We start from the raw sequence: 24,757 nt of genomic DNA on the forward strand, positions 1-24,757 counted from the left end.
TAGCAAGTGAGCAGGGTGGGTGAGCCCTCCGCAAAAGGTTAATGACAGAAGGTGGCCTTTACCGGCAGATACTCCGTCTCTGTCACGCCAAATACTTATAAGTTGGCGTCAAGAAATCCACTCTCGTCACTTCTGAATGCTCCGATTCCCTCTCGACTCTGTTTTTTCACAGTTCCCCAGTTTGATCCCGGCAATGGCGAGATGGAAGGTCCCGCTTGTCTTCTTATTCGTCCTCCTTTCTGTGACTCCTCCCATTCTCTGCCAGTCCAACGTTACATGCAAACACCCGCCTCGTCCACCGGGGGTAGATCCAGTCTATCCCACCGACATCGACCTGCTACAGTTTGCTCTAAACCTCGAGTACCTGGAGGCTGAGTGGTTCTTGTTTGGTGCTCTGGGTCACGGCCTGGATACAATAGCAAAGGACTTGGTCATGGGGGGACCGGCTGCCATAGGTGCTCACAGGGCAAACATTGATGATGCCACTCGACGCATCATCGAAGAGTTCGGTTATCAAGAAATCGCCCATTTGAGGTTTTCCCCGCTTTTTCTCTTCTTCGCATAACTCAATTGTGAACTGTGACGAACATGAGACTCATCCATCTCTTTGCTGCAGGGAGATAACGAAGGTATTCGGTGGCTTCCCGAGGCCTTGGTTGGATTTGAGTAGTTACAACTTCGCTCGATTGTTCGATGAAGCAGTTGGGCAGACTCTCCGTCCTCCCTTCGATCCATACGAGAATACTATCAATTACTTGCTGGGTTCTTACGTGATTCCATACGTGGGTTTGGTGGGTTATGTCGGGGCAAACCAGAACATCTACGGGCATCGGGCAAAGAGAGTAAGTTTCAATTGCAGAAAACAAACAGTAAGAAGTAAACCAAAATAACTGCAGCTGATACTGGTTTTCTGGGCAGATACTGGCGGGTCTCTTAGGCGTTGAAGCTGGACAAGACGCAGTGATCCGAACAATGCTGTACGAGCGAAGCGACCAGGTTGTGCAGCCCTACAACTTCACAGTGGCCGAATTCACTGTTTACCTCTCCGACCTGAGAAATCGACTGGCAATGTGTACTAACAAAGACGAAGGCCTCGTCGTCCCACTGGAGCTCGGCGCCGAGAACAAGACGAGTAGTAACATCTTGGCAGCAAACCGCAAGTCACTAGCACATACCAGAACGCCTGCCCAGATCTTAAGAATTGTTTACTCCACCAGCGATGAGGGCAAGCCTGGGGGTTTCTTCCCGTTGGGTTGTAATGGGAAGATTGCCACGGACTTCATCAAGACGTCTTAGGAAGAATATTTTCACTTGTGTTGTAATGCCAATTGAGCTTGCTACTGTATTTCCTTTTAATTTTCATTTTCAATACTACGTCCAACAGGGTATCAGTTCTGATTGTAAGAAACAATGGAAAAATAAAATGATAAGAAAACTCTCTTAATTCTCGTCCCTCTTGAGCTGTGAAAATGGAGCTAGGGTTTGCTAACTCTATTTGCTGTTTTGAACCATGGTTTTGCATTGTCTGTAACTGGTTTATTTTCACGCGGTTTATCTTCTTTTCCCTTTTGCTTTGTAGGTAGAGTGAGGAAGATTGATAATTAAAGAAGTTACTTCTAGTAAAATATTTATGATCAAAGTTTATGATCTAGCTTAAATAGTACATTGAATTAGACCATTTCAGTCCAATATTTGCTTTTTGAACAATTAAACCAGGACCTTTCATGTCTTAGTGTCTAGGGTGGCACCAAGTCAAACCATTCAAGCTCGACTCGAAAAAAGTTCGGCTCAATTCAGTTTTTACTTAAGGTCAACTTGAGCTCAAACTTGAAATAATGCTCGTTAAATATAACAAGTCAAACTCGAGATTTTCTAAGTTCGGCTTATGACTCGTTAGCATAATTTTTTGAACAAAAATACCCTTTACTCTAATTGCTACCGTTAATTCCCTCTTTAGTTGGTGTTATTTACCTCAAACCTCAAATACGATCGATCGCTAAAGCCTTCTGGGTCCCTCAACATCTAATATTGTTGTTTTCTAATGGAATAAACACTATTAATGGAGGTGTTTGCTCTTTCCTTTAGGTCTATTAAACTGGTTATTATACATTAGAATTTTTCATTGCAAAATCTTGGACTCCTCTGTGATACCTTGCAGTTCAATGGTACCAAGGTCATCACAATATTCTCTTTATTTATTTTGTATTTTTTTATTTTTGAAGTTTTAAATATAGGTTGGAGCTCGAACCCAGCTCAAGCTCGGGCTCAAACTCTATTAATATTTTTTTTTGGCTAGAGCTCGATTCCAATTTTAGGCTCGAGGTCGAGGCTAAGATCGAGTTCAAAGTATTTAGATCAAGCCAAGTTCGAACATATGCAAGTTTAAGTTTGACTCGGCTCGATGCCACTGTTACTGGTGTCAAACCCAATCTCAACTCATTTATTAATCAAGCCAGGTGAATAAATCCGAAGGTAACCCATTTATCTGGGATCAAACCTTGTTACTAGATCGGGTCAAAATTTGCCACCTTTAACCTTAACTACACACTACTTTTAAATGAGTTTGGAAAAGTGCCTCAATAAAGATGTCTACCTATTGTGATGAAACATACAAACTTTGGGGTAGCCAAAGTGACTTCTTCTGTTGCAATGTCTTTATAATTGAAAGAATGACATGCATTATTACCTACAAAAGTAAGGGCATTAAATTATCACCAAGTAAACAAAGGAACCTAATTGGAAGGAAAATACCCAAACCATTGAGTTGTAGCACAATTAAGTCAACACAAGAAGATGCTTGATCGAATAACTATCGGTTGCTTTTTATTGACCATGACACAAGAGTTATGGTTAGTTGATTATCTAATAGGAGGATGTCAAGTCCAATTTACACAACAAAATGCAGTGGGATTTGTAGATAATGATTTGCAATGAAAATTAAGGACCTAAGGATGTGTTCAATTGTAACAGTAACAAAAAAACAAGTGAAACATGCATAGATTGCTCCAACAGAGTGATCGAAAATGATAGTTAAATCACATCTAAAAGAGTGACAATTGTGTCACAGCTAGAACACGGTTTATTGTGGCAATTGGGGTCGATCTGATATATCAAGCATATTTTCTCATTCATTCAAGAACATGGCTTGAATGCGGGACTATTAGCACCCATGCAGTCAGGCTCGAAGTTGTCATAACAGATGGGATCAGGACTTCTCGTCTAACTTGGAAAATTGAAGGAATTCAAACTAGAAAAAAAGGCCACAGAAGTCGACACCGACAATGAAGACGTTTGACATACCTGTGCTGGCAAATTATTTCCATGGATTCTAGAGTCTACTCCCAACGCTTTATCAGCGGCTACTCCATTTCTTTCACCCCAAGGCCACAACACTTATAAATTGATCGCAAAGAGGATCTCTCATCTCGTCTCAGCCTGCACCATCACCTCCTTCTCTGTTGTAACCTGGGATTTCAAAGTTTTGAAGATTTTCCTCATTCTTTACCAGCAATGGTGGCGACGAGCTTACCGGTCTCTTTTTTCTTGATCCTTCTAGCTGCGACAACTACAACCGTTCTCTGTAACTCCAACGTTAGTTGTAAACAGCCGCCTCGTCCACCGGAGGTGGAGCCAGTGTACCCCATGGACGTGGAGTATCTCCAGCTCGCTCTAAACCTCGAATACTTGGAGGCCGAGTGGTTCTTGTTCGCGTCGTTGGGTCAGGGTCTGGATGCGCTAGCTCCTGAGTTGGTTAACGGCGGGCCGTCCCCGATAGGCGTGCAGAAAGCAAACCTTGACGACGTTACGAGACGAATCATCGAAGAGTTCGGTTATCAAGAAATCGGCCATTTGAGGTTTCTCTCCTTAATTTTGCTGGCTTCTTGCTCTGACGCAGTTTGAATCTGTGACTTTTTTTCTTTTAGAAATGAATCATGCATGGGTTCTTCTGCAGGGAAATAATCAGGGTATTTGGTGGATTTCCGAGGCCTTTGATGGATTTGAGTAGTTCCAATTTTGCTAAACTGTTCGATGAAGCAGTGGGGCAAGCTCTTCAACCTCCCTTCGATCCTTACCAGAACAGCCTCAATTACATTTTGGCCTGCTACGTGGTTCCATACGTGGGTTTGGTGGGTTATGTTGGGACGAATCAGAACATCTACGGCCATCGTACAAAAAGAGTAGGGTCCTCTTCTTTAAGGTTTAAGGTTTAGGGTTTGGACTCATCTCAAAATAACTAGCTAATTTACAAAGTTTTTGTGGAACTATTTCTTAACAGATACTAGCAGGGTTACTAGGAGTTGAAGCGGGACAAGATGCAGTGCTGCGAACATTGCTCTACGAGCGAGGCGGCCAACTCGTGCAGCCTTACAACTACACAGTGGCCGAGTTCACCGTATTCATCTCTGATCTAAGAAACAGACTTGCCAAGTGTGGTAACAAAGATGAAGGCCTCGTCGTTCCGCTAGAACTAGGCGCAGAGAAACGGACTAGTAGCAATATCTTGGCAGCAAACGACAAGTCGCTAACTCACTCGAGGACGCCCGCTCAGACCTTGAGAACTGTTTATGCCACAGGCAACGAGAACAAACCTGGAGGGTTCTTCCCAAATGGTGCGAATGGGAAGATTGCCACCGATTTCCTCTACATGTCTTAGGACAAACGTTTCATATTTTGGGTGTTGATCAAACTTTGTTTTATTAAATGTGTGTCTATTTGGAAGTTCAAACTGTTCAAATCTGATGAAACTATTCATTAGAAGTTCAAATTGTTAGAAATTTACCACTCAAGGAACTCAAATTAATACAAGAAACTCCATCCTTTTGTGCCATTTAATGAACTTCTTTCTGTAAAAAAATTTGGGTTTCAGTGTTTTGTTCAATGAGTCCAAGGCATGCAAAAACGTATACAAAGCAAACATCAAAACCCACGAATCCTGCTCAAGCTTAACAGTTCATGCTTTCCCAGCACGAACCTGTTTCAGAATTCCCCTGAACATTCACAACCAAAACTAAACCATTTTTGCCTTAAATTGTTGAGATTATATGCGCTGCAGACCACCAGCCAGACCTAGGTGTGACTCCATGGTCCAAGAAATATGACCCTTCGGATAGGATCTTCAGGTCTGGATCTGCTTGTGTCCTTAGATTTCGCCTGCAAATTGACAAACTGAGCCACAGTGCCGACCAAAGAAACCGCTGCAGCGTCGTAAACCGTCTTAAATCTCTCCCTAATCTTGTTCTCTTCCTCAAGGGCCAAGGAGCCTTCATGCTTCGGGCTCATAGCTTCTTTCGTAGACGTCTTAGAACTGCTTGGAGTGGATATTTATAGAGGATCAGGGAAGATAAAGAGGGAGAGGTGAATGAACCCTCATGTCCAGTTGAGATAGATTGGGGCCGTCAGGATATAGTAGTCATGGGTGGGTTATACCAAATCAGCCAGACCTAAGATTCCTGCTTATATTATTTGCTCTCTGATAGGTTTTTCTGTGTTCTTATTTGATAAGATAAATTACTCGTATATGTCATCATTAAAGGATTTAGCAACTTGGACTCTCTGGTATCATATTCTCCACTGTTAAATCAAATGGGGAATGAAAAGTTGGAATTATTTGTGGGAATTCCGTCGGGAATCGATTCGCAAGGGATAAGAGAATTGATGCTTTCCATTCTTTTTTTGCCTTTCCGTAGATATGATATCGTTGGAGGAAGCAGAAACGAGCAATTGGTGGAAGGAAACGTGAATCCAAAGAAAGAAAATGTTCAGCCTGTTCGATTAATGAACTACAACTGGGTCTGGTTAGTTCTGCATCCTGGATGTTAATGGATTTGGATTGGAGCTTGCTTTTATTTCTGCAGATGTAGCATCAGAGATTAGAGGAAGTAAAAAGAAACATGAGAAAGGATCATCCAACTAGTGGACGTTCTTCCATTCGAAGGCCTCCTTCAGCTGGAACCTCCTTTCTAGGAATTGGTATCCACCTCAGTAGGTTCCTCTTTAATGGAATTTTGTTACGCGAGTGAGAATTTCTGTAGTTGGTGACCACTTGTTAAATCGTTTTTGAAGTATACATTCTCTTTCAAATTGTTCTTTCTCTATCATGAAAGGATGAGGTTTGAGCTCCAGTGAAGAAGAAATAATACGCATTATAAACATATCAGATGCTCAGTCTGTTTCCTTCTCTGTTAACTCGAGAAAAAACAAACCCAGGTTATTTATGATCATATAACAATCAGTTTATGATATAATACTTACAAGAATCAAATAATTATATTTGATACCCTTTCAATCAGATTTTACCCTTTCAATCAGATTTTTAAAAAGTATGAAGTCCCAAAGAGGAAACAAAGGAAAATGGTAAAGTTCGATAGATAATGTGTGGTGAAAACCTCCAGAGCCAACCTCCCGTTGACGACCAAAAGGGAAAAAAAAATGAACAGAATTTCTTTGTTAATGAAATTTCTCTGTTTTTTCTTTCTGAAATTCGGCCACTACCGTTCTTCTCTCAACTCTCCATCTTTAAAGGATTACATCTGAAAAATCAGGAAACAAACTATGACGGGATTGCCGATATGGCAACCGAGTCTTACGGGAAATCAATTAAACAACTTAACAATGCCTAAAGGTTTTAGCAACTAAATAAAACCTATCTCCATGATTTAAGGAGTATCTTCCGCCTGTGATCTGTGCTCTCTATTTGCATCAATGTGTCTTTTACACATTAGAGAATGCATACCAAATTTACATTTATTTACCGACTAATCTCATGAACTGCATAACTAATATCGGGTCCAATCATAATTGTGAAATTTAGGTTCATTGTCATCCCAAAATGACAAAACTTGCTCGAATACCATGTCAAATTTGGATCCAAGGTTTATCCTAAAATGACTATGTTAGAAAAATTAAGATTTTCCAACTCATTGATTCCTATGGAACTAGTCTTTAAAAAGTATGAGATAAAGTAGATTTCCAACTAGTCGTCGATATGAGTATATGTATAGTTATCAAGAGGTACATGCTCAATATAATGTACTCTCAGTATCTAAAATGGAGTCTTTGCAACCCTAGCTATTATCAATAGCACTAGTAATAGATGATAAACCTTATGCATATTTAACTTGCAAATACCTAAGTCAACAAGATTTTTCATTGTAAAGCAATAACTCAAGCAAGATTGCCATTCAAACCTATCTTCTAAACCATCGCCCATTGTTATAATATTATCAACATATATGAGCAATAAAACTAAACCTCAATGAAACTTTTGAAAAGAAAAAATCAATTATGTAAACTCCCAGCTTATCCAAACAAGACCATCAAAAACTGAATTTTATGAACCAAAAATGGTGTTGGCCGAAGTGGGTATGTTTGCCAAGTGTGTATCATGGAATATAATTTGCTAGGGTAGGAAGTAGATTATGCAAATAAGGCACATAAAGGATTTTTTACATGGTTGGGCCAAACTCTGCTTAATCAACACTCAAACAACCCACTTAAGATCCACTAGAAAAACTGTGGGATGTGAATAGAGCTCACTCTTCCAATTGTGGAATTTAATAGTGCCCACTCACCACATACATTAATAAGAGCAAACTGCTCTTTTCAACCATACCAGTACAACTCGTCTTAATCACCTGAGGCACTACCATCCTCAATAGCCAATACAAACTTGTAGACTAGGGGGTGGGGTGACATAGTTGCACTCTTCTTAAACTCCATCATATTAAATCTGGCTATGTGAGACTTCTTATTGTGAGAATCATGTAAGATTATTTAATATCTACTCTTCAATATTTATAAGATTCCATCAAACTAACCATCTTTTTCCTGTTTTCAAAAAGCTTCAAAAAGTATTGATTAAACACTAGAAAGGTATGATCGATCAACGATGTAGAATGGCTATGTTTTTGTGTTCCCCATGTTTATGGATCGATCAGACCATCGGTCAATCAAATTCTCAACTTGTCAAACATGGTCAGTTGATCGATCAATCCAATTAGGTTAATCAATCATGCTTTATATGGTTAGCTATACAGTGTTGTGGATGATTGATCATAGAACAGAGTATGATCGATCAATCAAATTCTCAACTCGTCAAAAAGATGCACACAAAAGAGTGGTTCAAGTTTGTTTCATTCCATATATGAAATGTATATAAGTATAATCAAAGTAAGCTTCAAAGATACACAAATAGTTCGAAAGTGAGGTCAATCCTAGTCAAAATGCTGGTTAGTAAGAGGGACTAGTTCTCGATCGACGATAGCAGAGACTGACGGGATAGAGAAAGGAAGTTGATCGCTGAGTGAAAGAGGTTTTGAAGCTCTTCTTGCTCTATGATTTGGGTAGATCGGATATGGATGAGAGTCTCTTTCATATCTAAGATGTTGTCGTCAATCCACATGAGATGGTCTGAAATAGAGTAGTCAGCAATCCTCTTCCTCTTTACAAATAGAAATTGCTCTCCCTCTTCTCTACCCGGACTAGCCTCATTTCCTGAATATTCATGGACTATCTAACCCTTTGAGTGCTTTGACACCCAACTGCCTTGAACTTTGGCGAACCCAAACTTGCTCACCTTCAACTCACCAATGTGCATCTTCTTGGCGTATGCTAAGATCTCCTCGTGCTCAAGAGCAATGTGGTGGCTCTCCAAGATCTTGGTGATGACTTGGCGGAATGGGAAGTCATTTGCCCATGTGTTGGTAGTTAACCATCCGTAAAAACATAAATTATGCAGAGTCCAGAGGGATCCATTGGGTCAACGTGTAAAATCTAACCATGAAAATGACTTTTTACACCCCTTGGGCAGGGTTCTTGGCTTGTTTGATTAATGATAGTTATTGCACTACAAATGAACAAATGGGTGAATGGTCAAATAACAAGGGCGTAGCTTGATAGTGAGAAAGAGCACTACTAAATTGGATTCTAGACCTTTTGATATCATCTGGCATATAGCAGTAGTTAAAGCTTCCTCGTTCCTAGTCAATCCAAAAACAGGTGTGCGATTTCTTATGGATTTAACTCCGACAAAACTCGCTTACTTTGATGACATGCAGCTGCTTCAATCAACGGCCAAATTGGTCTATCAAACTCAGGTTATCTTCATAATCTGTCATTTCATGTTCATCTTTAATCTTTAGAGTTTCAATTTCGTAAGGTTTATGAGTTCTCACTCGATTCGTAAACCACTATTTCTAACCGCAGACGGAGGATGGTCGACAAGCTTTGATGTTAGACTCGACCATTTTCTATCCTCAAGGCGGAGGTCAACCTTCTGACACTGGTTTTATTTCGAACGGCGATGGGGATTTCAAATTTGTTGTTGAAGATGTCAGAGTGAAAGACGGAATTGTAAGTTAAGGGCTGAATTAATTCTCTTTTCGGTAATCTCAGGTTTTCAATACTTTTCTTTTACTTCGTTTACTGGTTTTTTATCTTGTACCAAGTGGGAGCAACATCTAGGACCCAATATCGCTTGTCTAAGACTTAGAAAACGTCAGTGTGAATCTAGTAAGCAGTAAAACATGCCTTTGTGATTGTGACTCTCTGTCCCAGAGTCCAATTGTGCACTTTATATGGCCCTTAACATGTAAATCATCTTTTCAAGTATCAAGGATGAATATGTAGTTGGTGGCCACCACCTTTTCGCTCCTAATTGGGCCGACTTTGTCTGACAAGCGAGTTTGATTGGCCATTTATACTAATTTTATCCTGGAAAACATGTGGAAAACATATGCTGTGGAGGACAAGAATTTTGTGCTATGGTCTATCTAACATCGTGATCCTTCTTGGTGATAGCTCTGATAATCATGCATATGACTATGCTAGGACGGCAGTGCTGTTTCTTTCAGCTTTAGTGTTATCGTTCTTTATAGCTTGTACAGTTCGTGTTATTTTAGTGCCCTCAAGGAATTTATATAACACTGCTTTAAATCGTTCTTTGGTGAAGTTCCTTCTGCTCCATACCTTTACGTGGTAACTCATTGTACTCCTATATTGGGGCAGGTCTTTCATTATGGAAAGTTTGATGGACCTCAAACTTTTACTGCTTCATATCTTCAGAGTGGACAGGAAATTAATCTGTATGTTGATGAACAAAAACGCAACCTGCATTCCAGGTATGAATCACTTAAAAATTGCAAGATCTGGATGAGGGCATTTACGGTATATTTTGCTCCTGGCAAGAATTTTATTAAGAACTAAAAGTGTGTCGCGTTTGTGGTAGAGTAGAGAATCAATGTTGATAGTTAATGTTGTTGGGACATTGGTTGTAGTTCTCTTCTTTGTTTTCCTACATCAATGTCATGTCCTCTTACGTGAAAATTCCTTTGAGAAGATGTAATACAGCATTTGGTCTATATGATGACATATGATATAGGAGTAATGCTGGTTGGCCTATTGTGATCAATTAAATGTGATTTTTTGGTGAAAAATGAACATAATGTGTTTGGTACACTGTGAAAACACTAATTTTCCTCTTCAGCCTGACATTGCATCTACAACAGTATGTTTGTCTGAAACTGCAAGCTGCTCTTTAACTTAATGTGCAGATTCAGGTTGGAATGCCGTATTCCCATTTTACTGAAGTAAAGATGGATTCTTGATAACAATAAACAGCACGTGTCTTGGAAAATTAGAGTCATGAGCTGTCTAGGGATAAACTGATTTATGCAGCTAGGAACTAAGTTACTTAATGCCCCAAGTACAGAGAACCAGCTATCAAGTTTGATCTTGCTTTTAGAAAACCAGCTTGAGTTAATCAATTTTCTATATCAAATATATCGCCCTTGCTACGTTCAAATTTCAGAGACATTGAAATTTGAGTCGTCACATTTGGTATCTGTTTTTTGAATTCTTCTGTTCTTTGTATTTCCCTGATTATTTGTTCTAGAAAGTTTAATAATGTCTCTAAGTGTTATTGTTATTGGTTTAGGCTCCATTCAGCTGGACATTTGTTGGATATATGCATGCGCAATGTGGGTTTGACTCATCTAGAGCCAGGAAAGGGGTATCATTTCCCTGATGGGTATGACTTAGTGTAACGGCTATACTTCTTTTTTTTATTTTTTATTTATTTCCCTTTCCCTCTTCTCCAGCCTATTGACATGGTTATGGTACAAGGGTCATGAGGTCAACAAAGCAGCATAGTAGTTCCCCTGTTGTTTATTGCAAGGAACATATATTAAGTTTGATTCAAGTGAATTATACTTGCTTTCTATGGAGAAGGGACATGTTAGTGGTTATAGTGCCTTTTATTTTACTCCTTGTCGCTCCTCTCTAATGCTATGAGATGTTTATGGTACATGAGTTGTGAATCCAACAGATCAAGCATCTTTAATTTTCCCTTTTGTTGCTAGGAGTAAACATTTGCTTAGACATCCTTTTTGTAGTTAAGTTCCATTTCATAATCTTTTTCCAGCCATCCCGCTAATTTAAGCTATGAAATCAAGCTTTGGCAGCAATTGGAGCTCCTTTACCAGCCAACCTCATGAGTTCATTTAGCCATCGACTATGGTGGAATGATGCTTCTGAAAGAAATAGTTAACCTTTACCTCAATATAGAGATAATGTCAAATTTGGTGGAGTTTTAATTCAGTTGTGGATGCTTGAGAGGGAATACGAAGAGGAAGTGACACGGGACAAGCGTCAGGTTGTTGCTGTGAAGGGGAATTGGAGAAAATAGAAGAAGGAGAAGAAGAAGAAATGAAGAGAGAAGGAAGAAAGGGAGAGAGAATGAAGACAAGAGACCTGCAGGAGAAGAAGAAAAAGTTTAATTCATTCAATGATCTCCGCTAATCCGATTACAATCCTTTAAATGAGAAACAAAACTGAAGTTCAAAAAAAAAAAAAAAAAGATAAATCACTGTGAAATTCGGGTCCAAGGCCTATTCCAAAATAACTAGTCATCTTAGGAAACCTCTTTCCCAACTAATAAACTCAACATATTTGTTTTCACTAATCCATGTGGGGCTATTTCTAAACAATTACTATCTGATAAATCTCGTAAAATCAGGAGAAAAGAGATAAATCACTATCTGATATATCTCATAAAATCAGGATAAATAAAAAAACGAAAATAAAATGAAATGACAAAAATATGGATGGGGGGGTGGAGGGGGACATCTCCGAGTGTAGACTCATGTTACTGGTGGCACACTGGTGTCCCCATCAGGAAGTGTTTATCTTTTGTGAAAGGATTCAAATGAAAACAGTTTAAAGGAAATTTGACATAAATAATTAAGGTTAAGGACCTTCAATATGTACAGATCCAACTTTCTTTATCTGTCAACGAGTTTAGTTCTTAAGCAAGAGAAGCAATTCATGCTGATATGCAGGATAATTTGACATTAGTAAATTCTTGATGAGAATTGGCAACTTCTCATGAAGCTATTATGTTCTCATAATTTAAAGATGAAAGCAAGTTTAATTATGCTTGTTTTTTGCATTGATTAAGCTCAATACTTCAGGCCATTCGTTGAGTACAAAGGCACAGTCCCCCAGAATGAACTACAGAGTAAACGAGAGGAGTTGGAAAAAGATGCAAATGCATTAATTTCTGAGGGAGGAAGAGTAAGATCACATTATTGATTCAAGAGATCAATATTATTTGTGGAGTTTTCACATCAAATTCTTAGATGAGAAAGGCAACGTATCTCAGGTTATTCTGATAAAAATGTAGGTATCTGCTGCTGTTATGCCATATGAACAGGCTGCTGACCTGTGTGGTGGCTCTCTTCCTACTTACATTTCCAAGGTGAGAAATTTACTGCTTTTCCACTTAATAAATTCTAGTTTAATATCGGTATATCTATGACAACAACAATTATTACCTTTTTTTCTGTATTTAAAGCATGAAAAGGGGCTTTGTCACTGTTGAATACCTAACTGATGCAATTTTTGTCACGAAAACCATTCAGGACAGCAGTCCACGGATACTGAAATTTGGAAATTATCCTGGATGTCCTTGTGGGGGCACACATGTTGTAGATATTTCAGAAATTAGAAGTATGAAGGTACTCCTTGATTTCTTGATTTTCAGCAATAATTAGTAGCTTGTCAACTCTTAATCACCTTTCAGAATTCTGCTGCCTTTTGAGATCATTATCAAATGTGAAAATGAGCAATCACGGTTCTTTATCTAAGATTTCTTGGTTATCTTTATCCTTATCTTTTTTTTGAAAAGGTGGTTATTTTTTTACTATAAGATTAGTGGAATTGTTTTTTTTTTGTGAATTTACACTTGTTTAAACCCAGTTTGATCAAGGCAGTCATATTAACCACTGTAGAGTGAGAAAGATCAACCTTGAGCAATTAACTACGAACAATCTGACCTTTATAAAATTCACAAAATTGGCCGTGGCAGTCACTTTGACAACAAGAGCTGACCTGGGTATGTCTCAACTCCTTTTAATTGGTTAGGAGACACCTGAGCAGGTAGGGATACTTGACACACACAGAAAATTAGAATAGTTTAATAATAAATTGTGAGCAAAAGTATCTATTTCTTGTTTAGATTGAAGTGAGAATGTTAATAAAAATAATATTTTAAAAAAATTGAAACTGTAATATATTGCATCTGTAAAAAAATATTTCTGAAGGAAACTCATGCTTTTTTAACATGGTAGCTGATAGGCATGTCAGTGAATATTCTTGTTTAGATTGAAGTGAGTCTGTTAATAAAATAATACTGTTTCAAAAATTGAAACTGTAATGTATGGCATTTGTGAAAAAATATTTTTGAAGGAAACTCATGTTAACTAACATAGTAGCTAGTGATAAAACAAAGAATCCTTTTTTTCCTTATATCTCTTCACTTTGATGTACAATGTATATATAACACAATATAATAAGAGTAATTCAACGAAGACAGGTTATTCCTCCTGATATCATGGGTGATCCATGAAAGAAGGAACCCGATGAAACTGATCCTTAATTTCTTCTGTTTGATAGCTCACGCCTACACTCTTCCTCAAGTTGGTGCATAAATATCTTTCATGCTCAACTTGTCAAGTGAGTTATAGAAGTTTATGCTTGGAATAACCTTTGTAAGTATATCTACCAGTTGGTCTTTAGACTTAACAAATAGAAATCGAATTATCTTGGCTTCAAGATTTTGTTTGATGAAATGTCTATCCACCACAACATGTTTGATTCGATCATGTTGGATTGGGTTATGAGAAATATCAACGGTAAGCTTATTATGACAAAACAATTTCAGTTTGGCACTAGGAGCAAATCCAATCTCAGTTATTAGTCTTTTAAGCCAAAGTAGCTCATGGTGACCCTTGGCCATTCCTCTAAACTCGGTTTAGGCAACTTTTTGCTTCTTGCTTCTCCATGTGACCAGATTGCCTCCTACAGAGGTAAAATAACCCGAGGTAGACTTCCAGCGAAAAACATTCCCAACCCATCTACATTTGTGTAACCATCAGTATTTAGATGATGATTCTTGGAGAATATAAGCCCTTTCCAGGAGAAGACTTTAAATACCAAAGAATTCGAATTACACCTCTCATATGATCTTCACTAGGATAGTGCATACATTCACTCACTATGCTTATAGCATAAGCAATATGTGGTCAAGTATGGGATAAATAGATTAACTTACCAACCAATTTTTTATACATTTTTTTATTAGTTGGCACCTGATCTAGACACTCTCCAAATTTGTGATTATGGACAATTGGAGTGTTGACCGGCTTAAAATTTAGTAATCTAGCTTCTGATAGCAAATCTAGCACATATCTCCTTTGAGAAATAAATATATTTTTTCTTGATCTTGCTACTTCAATTCTCAAAAAATATTTGAGTCTTCCCAAGTTTTTCAGTTCAAATTCAGTTGTCAATTGTTCCTAAATTCTAGAGATTTCTTCCATGTCATCCTCTATAATAATCATGTCATCTACATAGATTATTAAAGTTGTTACCTTTCCCACTCAATGTTTTAGGAATAGAGTATGATCTAAGTTGCTTTGTTTAAAACCATATTTTCTCATAGCCAAGCTAAAGCAACCAAACCATGCACAAGGTGATTGTTTTAGTGCATATAATGCGTGTTGCAACTTATACACAACCTTAATTTTTGAGGATGCAATGTACCCTGGTGGAATATCCATGTAGACCTCCTCCTCCAGATTACCATGAAGTAAGGCATTGTTTACGTCAAAATGATGCAACGGCCAGTCTAGGTTTGCTGCAAGGGACAACAAAACTTGAATGGTATTCAGTTTTGCCACTAGTGGGAAAGTCTCTTGATAATCAATGTCATACATCTATGTATATCCTTTTGCCACTAACTTCACCTTATATCTTTTGATAGAGCCATTTGCCTTGTGCTTAACAGAGAAAATCCATTTCACCCAATTGTTTTCTTTCCTTACGGTAATGAAACAAGAGTCTATGTATTATTCTTCTACAAAGCCTACATTTCCTATTTTATAGCTTGAACCACCTTTGGGGAACATTGCATGAGGATAATGTATGTACAAATGCTTTAAAAGGTTCTAACAATCTTTGGGTAGACACATAATTCACAATTGGATATAGTGAACTCCTTTTCCTAAGATCTAGGGAATATCGATTTGGTGGTTTGACGCAATTGTGTCTAAAAGATAAATTATAACAAGCAGAAGTATCCAAGTTATCAATAGGAGAAGTGTAGTAGGAGAGCTTACCTCAAGAATATTCTTAGGAGATGAATTTGTGTCTTCGAGTACAGAGGAATGAGGTCGTTCATTCTCGAATGTAGATCCCTGAAAAATATCAGTACCATTAGTACTTTCTTCCTCATTAATTACCGCCAAATTTTCTTCACCCATCAAACTGTCTTCAAACCTTGGCCACTTCCACCAAATCTTCTCTTCACTTTGTGTCTCCCCCTGAAGAGGGGATGTAAATATCGGTGAAGAAAAAAATATCTTTGATTCTAAGAAGGTAACATCCATAGTGACGTAGGAGCACTTAGTGACAGGGTTGTAACATCAATATCCCTTTTTATATTTGCCATACCCCGGAAAAATACAACATACTGTACATGGATCAAACTTAGTGTGCTGATTTTTATGAAGATGAACAAAGGTCACACATCCAAACATTCGTAGAGGAATCACCAAAATAGTAGGTAAAGAAACATAGTTGGAAAGAACCTCTAGTGGGATCTTAAAATTCAACACTTTCGAAGGCATTCGATTTAACAAGTATACTACTATAGTCACAACATTTTCCTAGTATCTACTTGGCATATATGCTCCAATTAAGAGAGCCTAGGCTGTTTCTAAAATATGCCTATTCTTTCGGTCAACAATTGAGTACAAGAAATTTCCTGTAGAAGGCCACGAGTTTGAAAATATGTTTGGAATTCTTAATTAACATATTCTCCTCCATTGTTAGATCGGAGAATCTAAATTTTAGATGAAATCTGTCTGAACCATTGCATGAAAGGATCGAAAGCAGCAAGGACATCATCTTTGTGTTTCAACAAGTACAACCAAGTCATTCGAGTTCAATCATCTAAAAATGAAACAAACCACTGGACGTCGGCAGAGGTAGTAGGAGAAGGTCCCCAAACATCAAAGTGAATTAAGCAAAAATAATTTCACTTTTATGCAAGCTTACCGGATAAGGTACATGATGACTTTTGGCCAAAATGTAGGTCTAACATTTGAAGTCTAATTCATGTAACTGTGAAAATAAATCTGGAAACAAGTACTTCATATACCCAATGACAGATGCCCTAGTCGACGGTGCCATAGCCAGATCTGTCTCTTCTTGACATTAGTTGCATGTTGCATATTATTAGAGCTAAAATCATCCATGTAATACAAACCCCCTAGTACCATGCCCAACAATCTCCTTGGTGAGAATATCCTAGAGAAGACAAAAAATGGAATAAATTAGTTCAATACAATTAAATTCTTCAATAGCTGGACCAACTAACATTAATTTATTTGAGGGAGATGGAACTAGCAAAGTGTTAGATGAGGAGATGGAGGTAATAAAACAACAGATCCAACTCATGTAACCAGATAAATACCTCCATTAGTATTTGCAATGCTAAGTCACCTTGGTTGAGTAATCTTGATAAAATCATTTGAATCAAATGTCATGTGATCAGTCGCTCCTGAGTCAATTATCCAGCCACTGTAATCACTCCTTTTAGAACTAAGTAATGCATACCCACAATTACCTTGTTAATTGAGACTATCAGTTGACAGTTCCATTTGTGAGATAAAAGATAACTGAGGTTCTACGTTCACCAAAGCCACCCGTCTTGGGCCTCCATTGGAGGCAGCTTCACGTTGTTTCCAAACTTTGAATTCTTTCCACCATTCCGGATACCCATTTAAGTTAAAAGAAGTTTCATAAGTATGTTTCATTTTCCACAATGAGTATGTCCTCCTTCCGATTTTCCTTTTGCCTTGGAAGTGGTATTCGATTTTCCATTCCCTGTAGAAGGGGACATCTGGAGAGAAGATGATTGTTGTTAATTGTCTTGATTCCTTTAGAAGCCATAACAACACCACTTGTGTTTTTTGTTCCTATTATCATTACTGCCTATCTCATATCTTCTCTTTGCACATAAGCACAGGCTTGTTCTACCATAGGAAATAGTTACATTTATAGCACATCGCTCCGAATTTTAACTAGCCAATCATCCTATCCATCAAGAAAAGTATACTCTTTCTTGTTAGATGGAATTATATTTTGATATATCGACCTCGCACTCCATTGGGTTAGGTTGACGAAAATAAATTTCTCTCCATAATAAGCCTTGAGATCATTGTAATATTTTTCAATAGACCCTCTGACTTGTCTCATTCTAGTTACCCTTTTTTTTAAATCATATACTTCGGAAGCGTTAGTTCCATCACAAAAGATTATAGTAATAGAATTTGCAGTTGGAAATCAAATAAAATCACTGATTAGGGATGGGTCTATCGAGTTGATGAGCCCCCCCTTTACAAATTGCGTTTTCGGTTCTTCATTTCCAAAAACTTGGGTTTGTCAGTTGAGGATGTGGAAAATCTCCTTTAATATATCCCAAATAATCTTTACCAGAAATATAAATCTCAACAATTTGGGACCATAAGTCATAATTGGTTCTGCCCAGTATGATGCCTATCTGTGGAGCAGATGAGTCAAAGCTTGATTGAGGAATCTGAGTTTGAGTCAAGACTCGCGCCATCTTTGTCATCAAGTCTTCCAAGATAGAGTCTGAGCTCATTGTCCCTTTTTTTTTTTTTTTTCTGATTGCCCATCAGGGATATTAATCGAACAAACAATCCCTCGGAGTTCTATTCCCTTGTCTTGTAAAACAGAGGAACGCCAAAAAAAAAAAAAAAAAACAGAGAAGTGACTCTTACTAATGAGGACCAAGACTCATTCTGGAAAAAATCATACCAGTTATGCAGAAAGAACCTTTCTGCTTCCAACCCAGATAAATGTAGCCGGTAATCACCTTTGTAGACTAGTTATTCATCGCAAATGATTTGGCTTCGTGCCGAGTGCTTTCTTATTAGATAAGATAGGGCTTAGGATGCTGCTTTGAAATATCTCGTAAAACAAAGAGAATTGCAGAAATGCAGATGTCAGCATTTAGAATTTCTAAAAGTAAACGTCAGCAACCAGAAATGGCAAGAGTATTTTATTCAAAGGAGAGTCTCAAGGAAGATGAAGTTAAGAAGCTGTCAGGCCAGCAAAATCAGCGTTTTGAAGGCTGCAGGAATAACTCGGTCAATGTCAGAAATACCCCCTCGGTAGCAGAGGAAGCACTCCAGCTGAGAAATTGGGTGAATTCATCTGAAAGGGAATCACAGTATCCGGCATTGAGTTGTCATCATCAGGGGTGGTCGGTGCCGATCAATCAGCATTGTGGTTTTCAGACTGTTTGGAAGTCCCTGCTTCAAGAAGCAGCACATGTCCACCACAGATCAGTTCTCGTGGCCAGAAAATCTGTCCGGACACACGTTGGTGAGGATGATTCTGCAACTTCAGAATCGTGTCCTACTATCCAAACACTCCAGCCTGCTAGAGGGATCAGTAAGGTGCTGGCCTTCGACTTCTTCTTGGTAGTGGGAGCTTTCACGGCCTTCTTCTTCTTCATCGAATCGACATCCTGGTCAACACTGGTGCTTCAAGAAGAACGACAATGTTGATATGCCTCTGTCAAAGCAAGAGATGTTGATCAGATTTCTGGGTTATTCACCTGCTTTGATACCATGATAAAGCAAAGAATCCTTTTTTTTCTGTATTTCTCATCACTTTGATTTACAATGTATATATAACTCAATATAATAAGAGTAATTCAATGAAGACAGGTTGTTCTTCCTGATATCATGGACAATCCATGAAAGAAAGAACCCGATGAAACCAATCTTTAATTTCTTCTAATTGACAGCTCACGCCAACATAAACCAATCCTTAATTTCTTTTGTTTGACAGCTCACGCCAACAACCGGTATGCATCTTTTCTAAAATGTAGTAAGTCAATTGGTTTGTGCATGTAGTTACTTTGGGTATTCCAAATCTGAATCAGAAAGTTCTGAAATCACCTTTAATGAGTTTTCATATTGTTTTAGTCATGTATGTTTAGGAAAATTACTATGTATTTTTTAATACTTGAGAACTAATTAGTCTCTTTCAATTTGAAAGATATGTACTCTCATACCTGTATTGAGGAACTGATTTGTTTTTTTGTGCCTGTTGGATCCATGTGGTAGCTTTTTAGGTCTTTCATTTTTTTATTATTAAGGACCTATTCATTAGATCATGACTGATTGAACAGACCGTGTGATTCACACCCTTCATTGCTTCCTCTGATCCTCATTTTTCAGGTAACTCAGATCCGTACAAGAAAAGGAGTCACGAAGGTTTCTTATGCCATTGGCCCTTGATCAACTCTTCATCTGCTTTGTCCACCCAATATGAGAAGATGCTTGAGGCAAATGGCTTGCTTGCCTGCCCAGGAAAGAGATATTCTTGCAATATCTTGACTAATTGTTATGGCAATTAATGACCAGAACCACTCTTTGTTGAAGGGAAAATCCAGGAAACTATCCAGACTGCAGATATGCTTGTAGAGAAAAAACCGTGCTATCATTCTTGCATCTCATATCAGATTGCATGATATCTATACTACATTTAATTGTATGATTAGTGAGGTGGGTATGAATGATATAAAATTTGTGTGGCCATTTATTTGCTCTCTTTTTATGTTTTGACTGGAAGTAGTGAAGCTCATTTAACAACAGGGACATGCATCCTCCAGTATAGAAACTGCTCTGTAGAGAAAAGGACGTGATCGAGAAAATGCATTGAACAACATTGTGTGGTGGAGCTACTCCATTGGTTCTCCTTCCCTGTACTGAGCTGGGGACAACTAACTGACCGAATCGATCTGGAGATGTTCTACAAAGACGTCTTTTCTTCCCCACTGCTCAATTTTGATTTAGTTTGAGCCTCAGAGAATACTTTTTTTTTCTAAGCAAATTTTTGTATGTTCTCCAATTTTTTGTGAACCACAGAGACGGTAGCCGCATTTCCCTTCAAACTTCCCTTCTGGTGCCGAGTAACTCCATTATCCAAATTCGTGTGAAGTGAAATACTTATCCGCTCCTTTGCTATCTGGTTCTATCGTTAGTACAAGATAAGAGTCTCTTAAATGCTTGCGGCTGACCTCCATCGACTATCTGAAACCAATTGCTTCTCCTTTTGTCGTCTGATCCAATCTGCACCGAGTAGAGACTCTTTTTTTTTCAGGACGGATTCATCCGAGAAAAGGAAGTTTTGTTTCCTCAATGTTTGGAAGATGACAGCGTCTGCTTCAGTTGTGTATGACATTATTTCGTCAGATTCTAAGACTTCCGTTTCTTTCGCTGGAGTAAACATATGCTTTATTATGCTTTTTGGTTGATGAAAATCAAATAAAAAGTTATTTGTTTCGAGTTTGCACGCAACACTTTCTTCTCACAGTTTTTCATCTTGAAACTCTTCTGAATATTCGTATTCTAGCTGAGAAATTATGCATTTTGACGATTGAAAGAACACTTATCCTTTTATTTGATACAACTTTCTGGTCTTTCAGGCGAGTGGTTTGTGTTCCTTCTCAGTAGGATCAACAGCTGTGCTAGGTAAATGATGCGCGCTTTCTAATCATAGAGCATGCTCGGCGATAAGCGAACAGAGCTCGATGAAGAATTTACTGTTAGTTTCGGTTACCAATGTCAATTACCAAAAGATAACCTCATTCAGGCATCAGATCGACGCAAAGACAGTCAGACTGATACTTACTTGGAATGCTCAAAAATTCCAAGGAGAAGCGGCTCGTTCTCTTGCCTCTCTGGGGCTGCTTTGAGTGCCAATGCTACGTCAGGGAATACAAATCTTTGCAATGGATTAATTGGAGCAGAGATACTACCTGGTTTGGATTCTCCGAAGTCATTCCGGCGGATCACTTCTATGCCATCCTTCTCGAGGTGGGACATTTTGTCATCCACTCTCCAGACCAATGTGTCGCTAAGCAACCCTTTATCCCCTCATAATGATTTGCTTGAGAGGGAGACAACCAAGTTGAAGTCCATGAGTGCCCCTTCAAGGAGTGAAGGTTTTTTCAATGAAATGGAAGTACAAATGGCAGGTGGAGCTGCCGGCGAGGATCGCGTTCAAACCATTTGTTGTGAGGAAAATGAATTACTCTTTTGTGCTGTTTATGATGGATTTAACGGGCGAGATGCCGCTGATTTTTTGGCAGGAACACTGTATGAGAACCTTAGGTTCTGCCTCAGTCAATTAGACTGGACGAACAAACAGGGGATTGATATAGATTCTGATCCTAATTTGGATTTTCCAATAGACAACAGTTTGGGAGAAAGATTGTCTTCAGAAATAAATAAAAGCATCGTCTCGGACAATGAAATTCCTCTAGATTCTTTCAAGAATGGAGTCATCCACAGTCTCAGACATGCACTTGCTCAAGCAGAGAGTGACTTCTTAAGCATGGTTGAACAGGAAATGGATGACCGCCCTGATTTGGTGGCCATTGGGTCCTGTGTTTTGGTATTGCTTCTTATTGGGAAAGATCTTTACATATTAAATCTAGGCGACAGTAAAGCTGTTCTGGCATCAACCCAAGGCATTATGGAAGAACCTCAGGCTGTTAAAGCCATACAGCTTACCTGTAGTCACTCTGTGGACAACGAAACAGAGCGTGCACTGCTTCTAATTAACCATCCAAATGACCCTTCAACGATTTCGTTTGGAAGAGTCAAGGGGAAATTGAAGCTAACTCGTGCATTTGGAGTTGGTTATCTCAAAAGGGTAGAAACAACAATAAATATCTTGAATTTCTTTGAGTTTTATCTGTTCTTCGTATGCATCAAGCAACAAAACCCACCAGTTGAAGCTTGCAGGTTTCACCCAAAGCGGCCAGGATATTGAAAACTGTAACTCAAATGGACTAGTCAATGACGGAGTCCTACCGTTTGATGGTCTCTTTTGAAAAGATACTTGCCTTCAATTGATGGGTTCTGTGTTGATGTACTCTCACAGCCTTACACAGAAGGTTCCCTTTTACTCCTCTTTTTAAAATATCTTTATTGCTTTATAATTGCAGACTGAAATGAATGATGCTCTGCTGGGTATTCTCCGAGTTCCTAACCTTCTGAGTCCACCATATATTTCCAACCAACCTTTCTTGAATGTTCGTAGAGTTTCAGAAAGTGACCACTTTGTTATAGTTGCAAGTGACGGTCTATTTGACTTCTTTAGCAATGATGAAGCAGTCAAACTAGTTTATTCGATTATCTGCAACAGCCATTTTGGAGATCCAGCCAAATTCCTTTTAGAGCATCTTATTTCCAGAGCAGCCCAAAGTGCAGGTATATTCACAAACTGTTTAATCTTGAAATTTATTATGCTAATGAGGTATAGTAAAAAAAAAATTGATGACAATGAGGTATAGTAATATTATATTCAGCAACCAAAAATACTCAAATTATAAGTATCCTAGGACTCCCAAATACTTTTGGATAGTGCTGTTCTGCATAAATGATAACATGGTAAAACTGTTTGCCATGACAGCATTTCCTAGGCCAGTGTCTGCAAATATTATTAACTTTTTTTGGTTTCATTCATCTTACTTGTTCCTTCATCCCCATAGTATTTCCTACTTGGATACTTCACCACCAATGGATGGGATGACCGATCTTATTTCCTTAATGTGATGGTCTGGAAGCAGCTTGGAGTACCAAATGAGGAAGTACTTGGTCTGTCCAGCCCTTTTTTCTTAATAAAATGAATGAGTACAAACAAATAAATTTCAATTTAAACTAGGGAGAACAAGTATAGTCTCTGGTTCAATGTTCAACCCTCTATGAGTTTATCACCAAAAGTGGTTTGTACATCTCTTTGAAGTTTGAAGCTTTGTACCATGCATGGCAGTCCATGGCTCCAGACAAAGTACCTTTAACTACCTAGTTGATCAGTTGGTGGATTTTCTGACATTTGAGATTTTTAGAGCAGAATCCATATGCTGCATTTTCAGTCAAACTGTCTCAATAGTTTAAGAGTTGCCTCTTGCAGGTTTTAGTGTGGATGAATTGATGAGAATTCCAGCTGGTAGACGGAGGAAATACCACGATGATGTAACAGTTATTGTGATCATTCTTGGAAGTAATCAACGAACATGCACTGCCTCAACTTACATGTAGAATGTGTAAATATGCTACAGAATACTTTCTTTTGTGCCACACAAAAAGAAGAAAAGAAAAGAGTTCTCTTTTTCTTTTTTGTCTTTACTTTTGTAGAATCATTAGCACCCTTGCATCATAAAGAGTAATCTGGATAATCTTTTTAGATGTTTTACCTCCTTTATTGTGCACTTTTGACAGTTCGCAGTCTAGAAAAATATTGAGATTTAGTTATCCAGAATTATCCATTCAAGTCCATGTAAATCCCTCATGAATGGACAGCCATGATTCCATGTTATGCTGAGACACAATTCAAGAAATCTCATGGGTTATTATCCATTTCAGAGGCATGATGAACCCCTCTTTTCTATGCTTATGCAAAAGAAAAGAATAGTTAAAAGTAAAATATTCCATTTGTGGTTGTTGAAACACTGCTGATTATATTAAATGCTGTGTGTGCCATCCCTGTTGTTGGTATTATTAGATGAGTTTCAGTCTTGGATCTAGTGGAGCTCTCCACCATCTTTGTGGCACATTATCACAGTGAAAAAGAGTATCAGTGACTGGACAGGAGGACCATTTCCAAAGTTGCTTAAAAGCAAATTCCACGTCTCCTTCCTTCCACAGATCTCTGGCTATTTTCCACACCATCTTCCAAACAAGTGAACTGTAGTCAGCATCAAATATCTGATCGAATCAATGGCAAGTTTGGTGTATACATTGAAGCCATGATTGCAATGGGAAAGAACCAAATTTGAGACGAGCATTATGATGTCCACTAAAGGCAAGTGAAGATTTGTGTTAAACAGTGTTTTTTGAGGAAAAATATCCTACAGGTGGACTGCATACAAGCAAAGCTTTCCATTCAGTACTCCTCTTCTGATACATATTTTGAATTGATTGACATTGCCAATGGCCAGGTATATCATGTCCTAGACCTTTCCAGAACCAATTCCTTCTATCTTCAGTGTAGTTTAGCCCCATTTTCTTCCTTTCGGAGCAATATCTATGCCGTCACAGAATATGCCCCCTGAAAGGAAAATAAAGAATAGGAAGCAGGGTGGGGCTTGCAA

The 24,757-nt window shown here is 38.4% G+C and overlaps 4 protein-coding genes across 6 annotated transcripts; all 4 read left to right on the forward strand.

Moving 5' to 3' along the window:
• The first annotated feature begins 144 nt into the window (after positions 1 to 144).
• Positions 145 to 1,391, forward strand: LOC137956312 (ferritin-like catalase Nec2). The gene is made up of 3 exons (XM_068803758.1): positions 145 to 534; positions 617 to 842; positions 919 to 1,391. Exons 1-3 carry the CDS (start codon positions 194 to 196, stop codon positions 1,294 to 1,296), a joined length of 945 nt encoding a protein of 314 aa, XP_068659859.1. The 5' UTR covers positions 145 to 193; the 3' UTR covers positions 1,297 to 1,391.
• Positions 1,392 to 3,411: 2,020 nt separating this feature from the next.
• Positions 3,412 to 4,819, forward strand: LOC137956184 (ferritin-like catalase Nec2). The gene is made up of 3 exons (XM_068803560.1): positions 3,412 to 3,854; positions 3,953 to 4,178; positions 4,277 to 4,819. The coding sequence occupies exons 1-3, from the start codon at positions 3,511 to 3,513 to the stop codon at positions 4,652 to 4,654; spliced, it is 948 nt and encodes a 315-aa protein (XP_068659661.1). The 5' UTR covers positions 3,412 to 3,510; the 3' UTR covers positions 4,655 to 4,819.
• Positions 4,820 to 8,878: 4,059 nt separating this feature from the next.
• Positions 8,879 to 20,915, forward strand: LOC137956158 (uncharacterized). 3 transcript variants are annotated; one of them, XR_011113220.1, is made up of 9 exons: positions 8,879 to 9,095; positions 9,205 to 9,351; positions 10,006 to 10,118; positions 10,934 to 11,026; positions 12,468 to 12,570; positions 12,680 to 12,754; positions 12,918 to 13,005; positions 19,833 to 20,159; positions 20,250 to 20,915. XR_011113220.1 is itself a non-coding variant. In XM_068803521.1 (8 exons), exons 1-8 carry the CDS (start codon positions 9,012 to 9,014, stop codon positions 20,009 to 20,011), a joined length of 882 nt encoding a protein of 293 aa, XP_068659622.1. In that variant the 5' UTR covers positions 8,879 to 9,011; the 3' UTR covers positions 20,012 to 20,242. The 3 variants fall into 3 exon arrangements, 2 of the variants coding, with proteins under 2 accessions (XP_068659622.1, XP_068659623.1); XM_068803521.1 differs by lacking the exon at positions 20,250 to 20,915 and having other exon boundaries at positions 19,833 to 20,242; XM_068803522.1 differs by lacking the exon at positions 20,250 to 20,915 and having other exon boundaries at positions 12,918 to 13,013; positions 19,833 to 19,974.
• Positions 20,916 to 21,034: 119 nt separating this feature from the next.
• On the forward strand, positions 21,035 to 23,987 carry LOC137956711 (probable protein phosphatase 2C 40). Its single transcript, XM_068804302.1, has 3 exons — positions 21,035 to 22,314; positions 22,610 to 22,874; positions 23,578 to 23,987. Exons 1-3 carry the CDS (start codon positions 21,160 to 21,162, stop codon positions 23,703 to 23,705), a joined length of 1,548 nt encoding a protein of 515 aa, XP_068660403.1. The 5' UTR covers positions 21,035 to 21,159; the 3' UTR covers positions 23,706 to 23,987.
• Positions 23,988 to 24,757: the final 770 nt, after the last annotated feature.

Source organism: Aristolochia californica, unplaced genomic scaffold (genome assembly GCF_029961685.1).
Source record: "Aristolochia californica isolate CCGP_79_NKW_82.1479 unplaced genomic scaffold, dmAriCali1.0.hap1 SCAF_2, whole genome shotgun sequence".
Lineage (NCBI taxonomy): Eukaryota > Viridiplantae > Streptophyta > Magnoliopsida > Piperales > Aristolochiaceae > Aristolochia > Aristolochia californica.

Excerpts from the sequence above, each read along its gene's own strand:
- LOC137956312 (XM_068803758.1), top strand. The coding sequence starts at position 194 with ATGGCGAGATGGAAGGTCCCGCTTGTCTTCTTATTCGTCCTCCTTTCT. Across the intron at positions 535-616 it reads CAAGAAATCGCCCATTTGAG|GGAGATAACGAAGGTATTCG; the intron begins GTTTTCCCCGCT and ends TCTTTGCTGCAG. Across the intron at positions 843-918 it reads ACGGGCATCGGGCAAAGAGA|ATACTGGCGGGTCTCTTAGG; the intron begins GTAAGTTTCAAT and ends TTTTCTGGGCAG.
- LOC137956711 (XM_068804302.1), top strand. The coding sequence starts at position 21,160 with ATGCTCGGCGATAAGCGAACAGAGCTCGATGAAGAATTTACTGTTAGT. Across the intron at positions 22,315-22,609 it reads GAGTTGGTTATCTCAAAAGG|ACTGAAATGAATGATGCTCT; the intron begins GTAGAAACAACA and ends TTATAATTGCAG. Across the intron at positions 22,875-23,577 it reads CAGAGCAGCCCAAAGTGCAG|GTTTTAGTGTGGATGAATTG; the intron begins GTATATTCACAA and ends TGCCTCTTGCAG.
- LOC137956158 (XM_068803521.1), top strand. The coding sequence starts at position 9,012 with ATGGATTTAACTCCGACAAAACTCGCTTACTTTGATGACATGCAGCTG. Across the intron at positions 9,352-10,005 it reads TCAGAGTGAAAGACGGAATT|GTCTTTCATTATGGAAAGTT; the intron begins GTAAGTTAAGGG and ends ATATTGGGGCAG. Across the intron at positions 12,755-12,917 it reads TTCCTACTTACATTTCCAAG|GACAGCAGTCCACGGATACT; the intron begins GTGAGAAATTTA and ends AAAACCATTCAG.
- LOC137956184 (XM_068803560.1), top strand. The coding sequence starts at position 3,511 with ATGGTGGCGACGAGCTTACCGGTCTCTTTTTTCTTGATCCTTCTAGCT. Across the intron at positions 3,855-3,952 it reads CAAGAAATCGGCCATTTGAG|GGAAATAATCAGGGTATTTG; the intron begins GTTTCTCTCCTT and ends GTTCTTCTGCAG. Across the intron at positions 4,179-4,276 it reads ACGGCCATCGTACAAAAAGA|ATACTAGCAGGGTTACTAGG; the intron begins GTAGGGTCCTCT and ends ATTTCTTAACAG.